Consider the following 12,672-nt stretch of genomic DNA (forward strand, 5'->3'; position numbering starts at 1 on the left):
TAGGAGGTTTGTTTGTTTTGGGGAGGTTTTTTTTGGTTTTTTTACACTCAGCTGAGTGTTCCCATTAATCATGTTCTCTTAAAGGCACGTCTCTCTTTTCATTCTATACCATTCCTCTACAAAATCAAAGAGCACATGATGAATACATGGACTAGTATTTTGACAGGTAAAGAAAATGCAAGATGCCTGCAGCTAATGCAGCCTACATTAATTAAAAAAAAAGGGGGGGGGGGTGTCACATGGGGCCAGAGGTAGGAAGGGGCAGAGGGATGGAGTTAAAAAAAAATTAAGGGACTAGCCCAGCTCTCTAAGGTATTGCTACAGGGCTAGAAGATAGAAAGATTTGTTTTGAGAATACTTTGCTGCAACGTTACAGCTTTGGATGAAATATAGGGGGAAAGCATCACAAGACTTCCCCAATCCATAGGAAAAATTAGTCATGTCCTGATCTCTTTGGCAAGTTTAGCAAAACAGTAAGAGAATGCCAACAGCAACTCCGACATAGACATGAAATGGAGTAGAAGGAGATTTGAGTGCAAAGCTAGTTTTTAAATTCCAAAAAACATTAACTAGAAAAACCATTAAGGAAGGAAATACTAAGTATTTTCATAGATTTCACAGGACATTAGGGCTGGAAGGGACCTCACAAGATAATTGGGTCCAGCTCCTGCCCAAGAGACAGGAAGTCAGCTGGGGTCAAATGATCCCAGCAAGATAGGCATCCGAGTGTTTCTTGAAAGTGTCCAGAGCAGGTTCTTGCACCACCTTTGGGGGAGGAGCCTATTCCAGGCCCTGGGGAACTTGGACAGTAAAAAAGTTTTGCCTTATTTCCAGCCTAAAATGGTCTTCCAGGAGTTTCTGACCATTGGACCTTGCCTTTCCTTGGCATGCCCTGGTGAACAGATGTTCTCCCATATCCTGATGCACACCCTCTATGTACTTATAGGTTGTCACCAAGTCACCCCTGATCCTAGGCTTTTTCAGGCTGAAGAGTCCCATGCCTCTTAGCCACTTCTCATAAGGCCTGCTCTCTTGTCCTCTAATCATGCATGTGGCTCTCCTCTGGACTCTTTCAAGCTTCTCCGTATCCCTTCTGAGTTGAGGAGCCCAGAACTGGATGCAGTATTTCTCAAGGTCAAGTAAAGCAGGAGGACGACTTCCTGGGTTTTCCTTGACATACATCAGTAGATGCAAGCCAGAGTTTTGTTTGCTTTGCCACCTACAGCATTGCACTGGGGGCTCATGTTTGTCTTGTGGTCAATCATGACCCCCAAGTCTCTTTCAGTCATAGTGCTAGAGAATGTAGCACTGCCGAGCCTATAAATGTGATGCGGGTTTTTTCTCCTAAGGTGGAGCACCTTGCATTTCTTAGTGTTGAACGCCATCACGTTTTGATCCACCCACCTTGCAAGCCTGTCGAGGTCGACCTGGATCACCAGCCTATCCTTTAGGGCAAGAACACTTCCCCATAGTTTGGTGTTGTCAGCAAACTAAGCCAGTCCGCTTCTGACACCAGAGTCCAGATCATTTATAAATACATTTAAGAGTACAGGTCTGAGAATGGAGCCCTGGGGGATGCCACTGGTCACCAAATGCCATGTTGGTTCAGTTCCATCAATTATCACTCTCTGGGTCCAAGCACAGAGCCAGTTCCCCAGCCATTGGACCGTAAGGTTGTCGAGGCAGCAGCTCCCCAATTTTTCCATGAGGACATCATGGGACACCAGGTCAAAGTCTTTTTTGAAATCCAAAGATATGATATCAGCCTCTTCTCCTTTGTCCAGGTTAAGTGTCACCTGGTCATGGAAGGAAATGAGATTGCTCAGGCAAGACCTACCTGCAATGAAGCCATGTTGGCTATCTATCAGAATGTTGCCTTCTGTTAGCCAGTTGTTAATGGTTTCTTTGATGATTTTTTCCAAGACCTTTCCAAGGATTGAGGCCAAACTGATTGGCCTGTAGTTCCCTGGATTTTCCTTCCCCCCTTTCTTGAAGATAGGCACCACATTGTCTCTCTTCTAATCTTCACGTACCTCACCTGAGTGCCACAAGTTCTTGAATATCCTCACCATTGGCCATGCTATGTCAGCCAGTTCCTTTCCTTGGGTGCATTCCATCTGGGCCAGCTGATTTGTATATGTCCAGCCTCTCAAGGTGTTCCTTCACAGGATTTATGCCAATGATGGGCATATGTTCATCCTTCCCCTGATAACCCTGCATCTTGTCAGGCAGGGTGAGCCCCTTGAGCTAGTGGAAGACCGATGCAAAGTAATTGTTAAGGAGATTGGCTTTTTCCTGGGTGTTGGTTATCAGCTGCCCCATTTGGTTTAGCAAGGGCCCAATGTTGCCCTTGGGGTTTTTTCTGACTCTCCACATATCTGAAGAAGGACTTTTTATTGTCCTTGATTCCTGTAGCCAGTCTGAGTTTGGTTTCAGCCCTGGCTTTCCTAGTTCACTCCCTACGGGTGTCGGCCAATGCTGAATTACTCCTCCTTAGTGGTGTTACCCGACTTCCACCCTTTATAAGCTTCTCTTTTTAGGTACAGGAGGTCCATGAGTTTCCTATTGAACCAAGGGGGTCTCCTGGCCATTTGGCTACCTCTGCTATGGGCTGGAATGGACTTCATAGAATCATAGAAGTTGGGTCGGAAGGGACCTTATAGATCTTCAAGTCCGACCCCCTGCAAGGGCAGGAGAAAAAACTGGGCTCAAATGATCCCAGCTAGGTAGGCATCAAGGCTCCTCTTAAAGACCCCCAGGGCAGGAGCCAGCACCACTTCCCTTGGAAGTTGGTTCCAGCTCCTAGCCGCCCTGACTGTGAAGTAGTTCTTATGGATGTCTAATCTAAACCTACTCTCCAACAACTTGTGGCCGTTACTCCTTGTTATGCCAGGGGGCGCTAGGGGAAACAAGGTCTCTTCCAAACCCTGCCTGTAGTAGACTTCCCTTGTGCTTCAAGGATTACATCATAAAGGAGTGACCGCTCATCATGGCATCTCAGGGCCTTGACAACTAGCTTCCTGAGCTTGTGAAATGTGACTTTCCTAATGTTGAGGATTTTTGCATTGCTGACTGATTTGCCAGCTTCGTGATGGATAGAAAAAGTGATCAATTCATGGTCACTGTCTCCCAGCTTCCATTCAATTTGCAGGTTGCTCACTAGATCATCCCCTTTGAACAGTACCAGGTCCAGCAGTGCCTTACCCCTCATCAACCTATAGACTTCTTGAGACAAGTAAAGCTCATCAATGCTTGTGAGGAAGCTTTGTGACTGACTGGATTTGGCTGAGTGCTCTTCCCATGGGATTTCATGGTAATTAAAATCACCCATGACAACCATGCACAGAGAGTATGCAGTTCCCCAGTGGTCAAACTCTTGCTCCTGATTAGATCAGTAGTAGACTCCTACTGTTATATACCCTTCACCACATTCCTCACAATATTTTAATCCAGAAGGTCTCAAGTCCTAAATCAAACAAATGATTTCATTTTATTTATATTAGCAAAGTAGATTTTTGGTTCAACCTGGGTTATAACACTGTGCAAGTCAATATATAGCCTACCACCAACTCAAAGCTAAGTTTAACAATCATTTCTTTTACATATGTTGCTAAGTGATATTACCCATTCCTACAAGTATTCTTAGTATCAGTCCTTAAGGAAGAAATTAAAGTAGAACAATATCCTGTAAGATTGATCATCATATTTGATGGCTGACAAGGATTTTTGTGGCTGATACTTTTTCTTGAACCAACTGCATGGCTACAATAGATTTGGACAAGCTTTGGATGCAGCATGCTCTTCGGGTCTGCTGAAAAAGAATAAAGAATGTGCTGCATTCAAAACCTGGTCTAAGTCTATCCTAACCATGAAGTTGGTCCAGTAGAAACTGGATATACCAAAATCCTGACCGCTCATATATTTCCTGGACCATCACAGCTGTAACATTACTCCAACTCTACCACATATTTGACTTGCAATTCCCTGAGAGCTCTAAGTATCTTATTAGGATAGCGTCAACTGTTTTTGTCTAGGGAAGTAGTAAAATTGTAACACGGGCTATCTTCCGATACCAAACCAAGATACCAAACAAGAAGAGCTAAACGTCTATTTATGTCATTTTGTCATTTTCAAAGGAATTAACAATGCCCATTTTGTATACCTCATGAAAAATGATTACCTTATTCTTTTCTGTAGTATTTTTAAAAGACCTTTTTAAACTGGGTACAATTCTGTATAATGATTACAAATAGAAAATGAAACTGTCATTTGTTTGAAGGTTATGGTCAAGAGTACTATAAAGGTGCCCAGCATGATAGTTTAAAGATGCTCACTGAATGCTTAGTACCTAACACCTGAAAGTGAGGCCAATTTAAATAATCAAGCTGCCCTCTTCCCCCCTGCCCCCAAAAAAACAACTCTCAGCTTACACCAAAATTTTTGCAAGACTTATTTCTATTAAAATTAATTCAAGTCATTTTCTAGTAGTTTCTATTGTACCTACCCATCAGGGTGGCTGTATTTAAGCAGAATTTAATGGGAGAAGTAGATATCCTCACCCACCAAACTTGAGAAACACATGATGGCTGTTCAGCATTTGCATTACTAGTGAGTGTGCAAATACATTCCTACAAGACACTTACAGATCAATGCTATTTAGGACAGTTTTATTAAAAATTCACTTTATGCACCAAGTTCTGTGCATTAGCAAAAGCACTAAGCTAATGGAGCACCGAAAGCTATTTTGAACATCGCAGTAAATTAGTTTAAATGTTTTATAGCAGTAGAAGCAAAAAGAGTTTAAGCATCCTGGATTAGGTTTTTCTTCTCTTTCATAACAAGGAAGCTTTTTCCTGTCTCCATTCAATTTTTGTATCATCAGATCCATTCTCGCTAATAAGGCTATTTAAGTGTCACAGTACAATGAATTATTTAATTCCTTCCTATTCTATCTGTCATGCACAGACTCCAGTGGAGAGATAGCCACACTTAGTTATCTGAAAAGTACTTATATTTACTTTAATAGTGAGTATTCCCACTTGGAAACATATATTTTTGGCAGGAAAATGTCCTAGGTCATCATGACCTATCTAAGCTTTACATACTGTTACACTGACACTTGCACAATTCCAACTCTACAAGTATGTAACATAATACATTTTCTCAAAAGACACATGAAGAGACTGGCATTTCACATTCAGTGGTAAAATAAATAAGCTTTAGCACAATCAACTCAGATATCATCATACTTTGTGAATAAGGTTTAACTCTTTAGCAGAGCACACAGATCTAGTAATATAACTGATTGTGTTTAAATCACATACTTACACTTAATTCATCTTCAGGTTCGACTGACATGGTACCGTTTTGTGTCTTCATTCTACATGTAAAGAATTACATGCAAAGTTCACACCTATAAATGAATCCTGCACCTATTCCTCAGCAATATTGCCAGCTCTCTTTGAAGGGGAACCAGTAACAGTGTCCTACCACTGAGCAAGGCATCAATTTACATTCATGAGTTTCCAATTGTAATTTCATCTGCCTTGTTGCAGACATTAAAGGATGCTATCAAGTAGCTTTAAGCCCCAAGCTCAGAGATCATGGGTATACTTTTCCATGTTTGACAATGATAAAAAAAAAGTTTCAGCAGACTTCAGCATATTAATATGCCAAAATTCGGAACAGCAACATTTACTGAAGAGTAAATAAAAACTAACAACAATAACAAATCAAGGAGTTAGAAAAAGTAAACAAAAGGGGATAAATTGACATTGTTTATTTTTTACCTAAATATTTTCAAGCATCAGGTGCTATTTATAATAGGTAAAAAGATTTTTTTTTATGAACAACAGAAGTTTGACCTGATTCTAAAAGTAGGCCAAGCAAACTGTTTTGTAAGATGTTGTATTTTGTTTTGTACTATAAAGCTAGAAAATAAGTTTTTCCAGGTAACATATCTTGTGTTGTTAAATAAACAAGCTCAGAATTAAGATTGTGAAAGTAACCTCCAAACTGATGTGACCTGTTACAATCAAGTGTGGAGGTCACCTGTACTTAATTTTTACAACACTTTTCTTTAATAATGAAATATTTATTACTCTCCTTGAAAAATACTGTACCCATTCACAACCTAACACCTCTAAAGCTGTCTTGGCTTCCAAATTGTGAATTATTTCAATGCCTCCTGTGCTATAAAAGAAAGCCAAACAACTGATACAGTTTAGAGAATCACTAAATCCTCCTCAAAGATGGATTGCCATTAGCCTAATGACTGCTAGAAAGACTAGCTCCATGCTCTGACTGGACATGACAGCAATAACTATTTAACAGATTTTTTAAGTCTAGTGCAAAATACTTTCCAGAGGATATACCATGTTGGATAAAGCATGATGATTTATATCCCTCGTTAATTTTTGTCCTTTATGACGGAAGTACAGAACTTAAGCTCTCACCCTCATTTACTCCTAGAAAAACCTATTCTTTAGTAGTACATACCTTATTCTTTATTCCTACAAAGGAACTGAAAAAAGTAAAGCAAAACTACACCCAGATATATAAAGTCGTGTTTTAAATGACAATTTAAATCCTTTGGGAATTATCTGTTATAATATTTTTACACAAGTTCTAGCATGTGAAAGTCCTAAAAAGGGCTTCCAAGAAGTATTGCAAAACAAATAGGATTTTGAAACAGCAAGTCCCAATCATTCTGTTAAAAAAAAATCCTTTCCTTTTTTGGTTGGAAACCTGTTTTTTGTGTTCATTGAATAAACCCCTTTGTGCTTTAGACAAGTATAAATATGGTCGCCGGAGTTTGTCTTTACCATTTGTTCTTTTATATCTCTTATGAAACAGAAGACCAAGTGCTGTTAAGATGACTATGGAAGACATTACCAGTTGTACAAAAAGAATCTGTACTTCTCAAGAAAACAAGAGACAATAGGTGTTTTAAATAAAAAGAAAAATAAAGATGGTAGTAGGTGTACTGCTTTGTGGATTATGCAGGAAGGTAGAAGTTATTTTCATTCCTATATGTGAGGATCATTTATCCTATGATACGCACAATACCAGTCTTGCAACTCCTCTTCAAGTCAGCATTAATTGCTCATATGTAACACACCAGAATTCAGCCCAATGTTTGTTTAATTGAACATGCCAGAAACCAGCAGATGCTGCAATAGAGCATGCCTTTTACGTTTTTGATGCACATGGGATTAGGATCTAGATTTGTCCCCTCTTACTATTTGAAAAAATGTATTTCCTCAAGTGAAGGCAAGAATCCAAAAAAAGGTATTTAACAGAGTCAAAATACTTTTGAAATAGTACTACCGTTTTTAAAGTAACACTATACAACTCCCATCAGTTAGATCAGGGGTGGGCAAAATATAGCCTGCAGGTCAGATCTAGCCCGCCAACTAATTTGATCTGGCCCATGGGTGGAAGGGTGTCAACTCATTGGATCTGGCCCATGGGTGGCTGGCAGCTGCTTCAGGGTGCTGGGTGGGCAGGACTGTTTCTGCCCAGTAGTATAAGCCCTTGATGCAGCGGCATCAGTTCTGGAAATGGGAAGGGTTTCTGTTGCAGCGAGCAAGCAATGTCATCAGCTGTGGACACCTTTGGCAGGTTCAGGAGCCCTGACAGAACCTGCCAGTGGTGTCCACACTGACACTGCCACCCTCCCAGCAGAGTGGAAGGTCTCACGCAGAGTCCCAATCCAGAACCTGCCAGCAGCATGAGCCAGGCAGGAGCTTCTGCCATGCCAGGCAGGTAGCAGTGTCAGCGACAAAACTTCTGGCAGGTGCCACACTGAGGCTTCGGAGCCTGCTGGCTGTGCCCACAGCTGACACTGCTGCCTGCCCACTGTGGTGGAAGTCCCTGTCTGGGTTGATAGCTGAGCTTCGGGGTTTCTGCTTAACTACAGCTCTGTCCAGGCTCTGGAGGGTGAGAAGGAAGGGGAGAGAGAGAAAGAGATGGCTGGCTGCCCTTGACAGGTCCCCAAAACTCAGTAAGTGGTCCTCCAGTCAAAATAGTTGCCCATGCCTGATTAGATCCTATTGGGCCCCATACCAATATTTTCTTCGGTTGCACAGTTCATTGATTTCATGTCCACCTTTTAGGTCCATATAATGGCCTCCAGACCAAAACTAAAACCACAGCTTCTCTCACCATTTTGAAGGATTTGGACTTGATACTGCCAGCTGGCATACACTGTCAAAGATTAGCTTGAGTTAATATTTGTCCACCTTGGAGTTTCATTGCGAGCATACTTGCATCACATGAGCATGTTAAATGCCTTACCATGACTTGCAGATATACAAATTATGCTATAACTAAAGTTATAGAAGCGCCTTTCATAAACTAAAACAACACAATTCATTCAGATTATAGCATTTATCCCTCTCCAAAGTTCTGAGATGTAATAGTCTGTAAATATGGCATCTCAGACTTCCAGACTAAGAGCTAAGTGTACCCTCCTCAGGCATGTTGAACCTAAATCCAATTAAAAGGATAGTCTTTTTCCTTGAAACTCTCCATTTCTTTTCATGAAAACACTTGCAGAATTTTCTGTGAAAACACTCATACATGCTATTTACACAAGTATCTATAGAGGAAGTCTTAAATGCTCCAATTTGAGAGAATCATCTAACTTTGGAAGACTGAACAAAGGGAAGTGATTTTAAAATGATTAGTCACAACACACAGCTAATAAATCTTCAAAGTGCTAGTTACAGTTCACCATTGAGAACCAACACTAAATTGACATGTGTTTGTATATTCCATCCAGTAGTCAGTTTCCTATCATTAAAAAAGTATGGTCAGGATTAGTGAACAGAAAAAAAAAATAAAAACACTGCTTTCAAGACTGCTCTACATCTAATTCTATTTCTCACAGAGTATATGTGAATTTGGAGAGGCCAGGGGCAGGTCCAGAAGGGATGCAGTGGTGTGAGTATACCCCCTTTCAGATCAAACTGCATGGCTGGAGTCTCTAGGGACTTTTTTAAAGCCCCCAAATAGGGTGGCTACTGACATCCCCAGAATAGAGGACTTGCCTGTGGTGAGGGGCAGGACAACCCTCCCCCCATTAGCCAATCAGCAGTGAGGGGTGGGGCCCCCAGACCCCTTCACCAGTCATCAGCAACGATGGGGCCACCACGAAAAGGTCATCTCCCTCCCTCCCTCTGGCTAGCTTGAAACCCTGCTCCTCCTGGCTGTGCCCCACCCTACCTCTGGGCACAGCCAATAGAATTACAAGGACAATTTCCACTAATGAACTGAAAAATGGGACTTTTTACAGACCATTCATTCAGAAATGGACAGGGGACAAAGGGTTTAAAAACAGGATTGTCTGGTATAGAATAGGAACAATGGCCACTTTACTCCAAAGCAGGCAGAACCCTCCACCTTCCCTTTGTACTTAAAGGCATGTTCCCAGCTCCCTCTCCCCCTCCTTTTCCCCTTCCCCCCCATCTGCCACTTCTGCTTTCCCTGCTCTCCCAGGGTTGAGGAGAGCTTCTGCCTGCTCCAGCCAGACTGTGGGGGCTGGACTCAGTTGGGGCAGTGGCTGTGGCAGCGGTGATGGGTTTACCTTCGCCCATCTGCTCCCTGGGGAAAGAGAGGTCAGGGGAACCCTGCCCCTGGCCCACTGATCCCAGACCCCCACAACCCCACCCCTGGGGACAGCAGGGACAGGCCAGTGTTCTGTCTATAAATAGCTCTAATTGCCAGTCTCCTGCCGCTGTTCCCAGCAGACGTATACTGCAGTTCAGTTGATGACCTGGTTGGGAAGCTGATTGAGAAATAGGCCTACCTCAGCTGCTTTGCACTAATTCCTCTTCCTGCACTGCAAAGCGGCAGTGAAGTCAGCTTCATGGCCTTGAGGAGAACGGGAACAGTGGTGACCCAGGGTAGAGGGAAGGGGAAGGGAAGGAACTAGCCTCTAAGCACAGAGGAGAAGCAGGGGGGATTCTTAACTGCTTTGGGGACTTTAAAAAGTCCCTGGAGGTTCTCACAGTGCAGTCTGCCGACACTGGGGGTGGGGAGTGGAGGGAGGAAGAAGGCTAGGAGCAGGGATACAGCCAGCTCTCACACCCCACTTCGCCAAATCCAGGCTACTCTCTGGGAGAAGCCAACTACTATTCCTGTAATGGCTTTTGCACCTGCATAATAGAATTGACACCCAGTAATTGTCTGCCTCAGAGGTATAATAAAGATTCATTCCAATTTGCTAAGTTCTACATGCCATGGATGCTAAATAAGAATAGTTAATATTCTGGACACACCTTTTCTTTATTTAAAATGTAAAAAAGCTGCAACAAAAGAACCATTTTTTAGCTCTGAGATGAGAACAGGTATCTGAGGTCATCTTCTTTTCTTTGAGATGAAAGGAAGCCTTTTGGCATTTGCCAAGCAGAGAACCAGATTCACTAACTGCTTTACCCAATATTATTTTATTTTCTACTTCCAAGCTCCCTTCCCTCCTAGCTCCTGACCATTTTTTTAAATATTCTAAGGATAACATTCTACATCTTGTATGAAAAGTTTTCAGCTTACTTTCAAATGATCTTTGTTACCTCTAAGTATTATTGACTACATAAAAATTGTAGCCTCAAATCACAGAGCCCCTTTTCTTTCACTTCAGCTTTTTTTCTTACTTAGTAGAGCTACTTGACTATTCCCTGAAAGCCTTTGATGTAACAATATATATTCTGATGAACAAGACCATCTTGGAAATTGGTCTTCTGGAATTAACGGCTATTGACTCCTCTTTAAAGACCCAGACATGACACCTAACTGTAGTTGACAGGACTGAAAGAGAGGGGCTGACTGACTTGTGCAGCAGTGTCTCTGAGTGCTAATAGAGCAATTTAGCTCAGATTGGGAGACTGAAAATGGAGTTGGTTATTGGTATCCCATCATTTTCAATTAAAGCAGAAAGGTTAAATGAGCGTATCTCCCAGCACAGCCTCCATTAATCAATTCATGGCATTCTAAGGAGGCAAAAGAAACAGCTATTCCATCAGTTAATATTTTTGCATCACTTGCATCTTATTGAGGCCACCAACTCATTTTACTCTTCATTTCTCTGATATTCCCATAAAATCTGGTAGTTGCTCAAAGTAGTAGCAAAGCAAGTGAAATGTGCAGTCCAGAAACATCTGATATTATTCATACAAATCAGGCGAGACTTGACCAAGAGCACACATTGTCCCCCTTGTCCTCACAACATTACAGCTGTGCTGCGACATTTGCTGCAGATTCCAGAAATAAAGGGTGGGATATTCAAGACGTCAGTGTTAGTATAACCCCACACTCACTCAGGTCTGATATTTCTCCCACCAGCTTTGGGTGCAGAGCATTTTTGTAACATTCCCTTGTGAGCTGTCACTCAAACAAGCAAAGAAACATTTCTTCCCTTTCAGGTAGAGAAAATAGGCTGACATACAAACTCATCCTATTATTTTTCAGTTGCAAAAGCTTCAAAAGCTTGGGTTGGCATCTGAACAGGAGACAGGCAAAGAATAACCATAAACCAAAGGCAGTGGTTCTGAAAGAGAGTTGGGGTACTTACAGGTGTTACATTTTGATGGACCTGGTTAGGTCCAACTAAAGTCCACTACTGCAGGCATTTGGAGGGTTGAATCCAGGCAAAAAATGGCACACTCAATCTAAGTTAGCTCACCTCAGGAGGTGCACTGACTTAGATCAATAAAGGATTAACCCCATCTAGGAAGGGGTTAACCAGGATCCTTGATGATCATGTTTTTCCCATTTAAAAAACAACAACAACAATTTTCAGTTTAAAAAGTAACCCCAAATCTGCATTTTTCCATGATTAAAATGAAACACCATTATATATTAGTAGTGTTTCATTTTAACCCCAGATCCACATTTTTCCATGATTTAAATGAAACACCATTATATATTAGCAGTGTTTCATTTAAATCATGGAAAAATGTGGATCTTGGGTTACCTTTTTTTAAAAAAATTCCCAATTTTCAGTTAAATTAGAGAAAACCAGGATCCCTGCTGATCACATGACTGCCTACATATGTTCACAGCCCAGTCCCAGGACCAGGAAAGTCCAGCTGCTCACCCCAGCCCTGGAGTTATGCTATTTCTACCTGCTCCCAACCTTGACTGGACTATTTTTAGCCCGTCAATACGTCCCCACCAAAAACAGGTAAACCTTCCCACCCCACCCCCAAAACAACCCTCCTGCCCCTGCAAATCCACCAGCTTCTCCCCCCACTGCAAGTTATTTATCTTGGGCTGCCTCTGCTGCTCCCAGCAACACTAAATGGCTGTACATGTCACTGCTTATCTAGGCTTAGGTAGCTTCAAGTAAGCCACCTAAACCTAGACGAGGTGCAGCAAACACTTGTTTGCACCCAGCGTAGCTTCATTCCTTGGGAAAAAGCCATGAATCAGTGCCGAGAGTGTTTCTAGAACACAGTTAATAAGTCCACCACTTTTCAGGGTTAAGTCTCAAACACTTATGTTTCTAGAAGAGTCCATATTTAGCCAAGTGTGCCCAAAGTTTTGTCATTATGCTGTCTTGAAGTTTCTACTGCATTTTGCATTCCCCCTGCCAGTAAAAACTGAGAGTAGAATTTTTGCAATGTGCTAGAAGAAAACTACCTTGCGAATTCTTACTTACCTAAACCCCAT

General features: G+C 41.9%; 1 protein-coding gene across 1 annotated transcript in view; it reads right to left on the bottom strand.

Annotated features, from left to right (window-relative positions):
* TMPRSS7 (transmembrane protease, serine 7) overlaps positions 1-5,358 on the bottom strand; it is a 63,534-nt gene extending 58,176 nt beyond the window's left edge. The window contains exon 1 of the mRNA XM_019523912.1: positions 5,329-5,358. Coding sequence (XP_019379457.1) covers positions 5,329-5,358 — 30 coding nt within the window. The remainder of the gene's footprint in view (positions 1-5,328) is intronic.
* Positions 5,359-12,672: the final 7,314 nt, after the last annotated feature.

The sequence above is a fragment of the Gavialis gangeticus genome, unplaced genomic scaffold, assembly GCF_001723915.1.
Source record: "Gavialis gangeticus isolate Ggan-Ray unplaced genomic scaffold, GavGan_comp1, whole genome shotgun sequence".
In the NCBI taxonomy this organism is placed as follows: domain Eukaryota; kingdom Metazoa; phylum Chordata; order Crocodylia; family Gavialidae; genus Gavialis; species Gavialis gangeticus.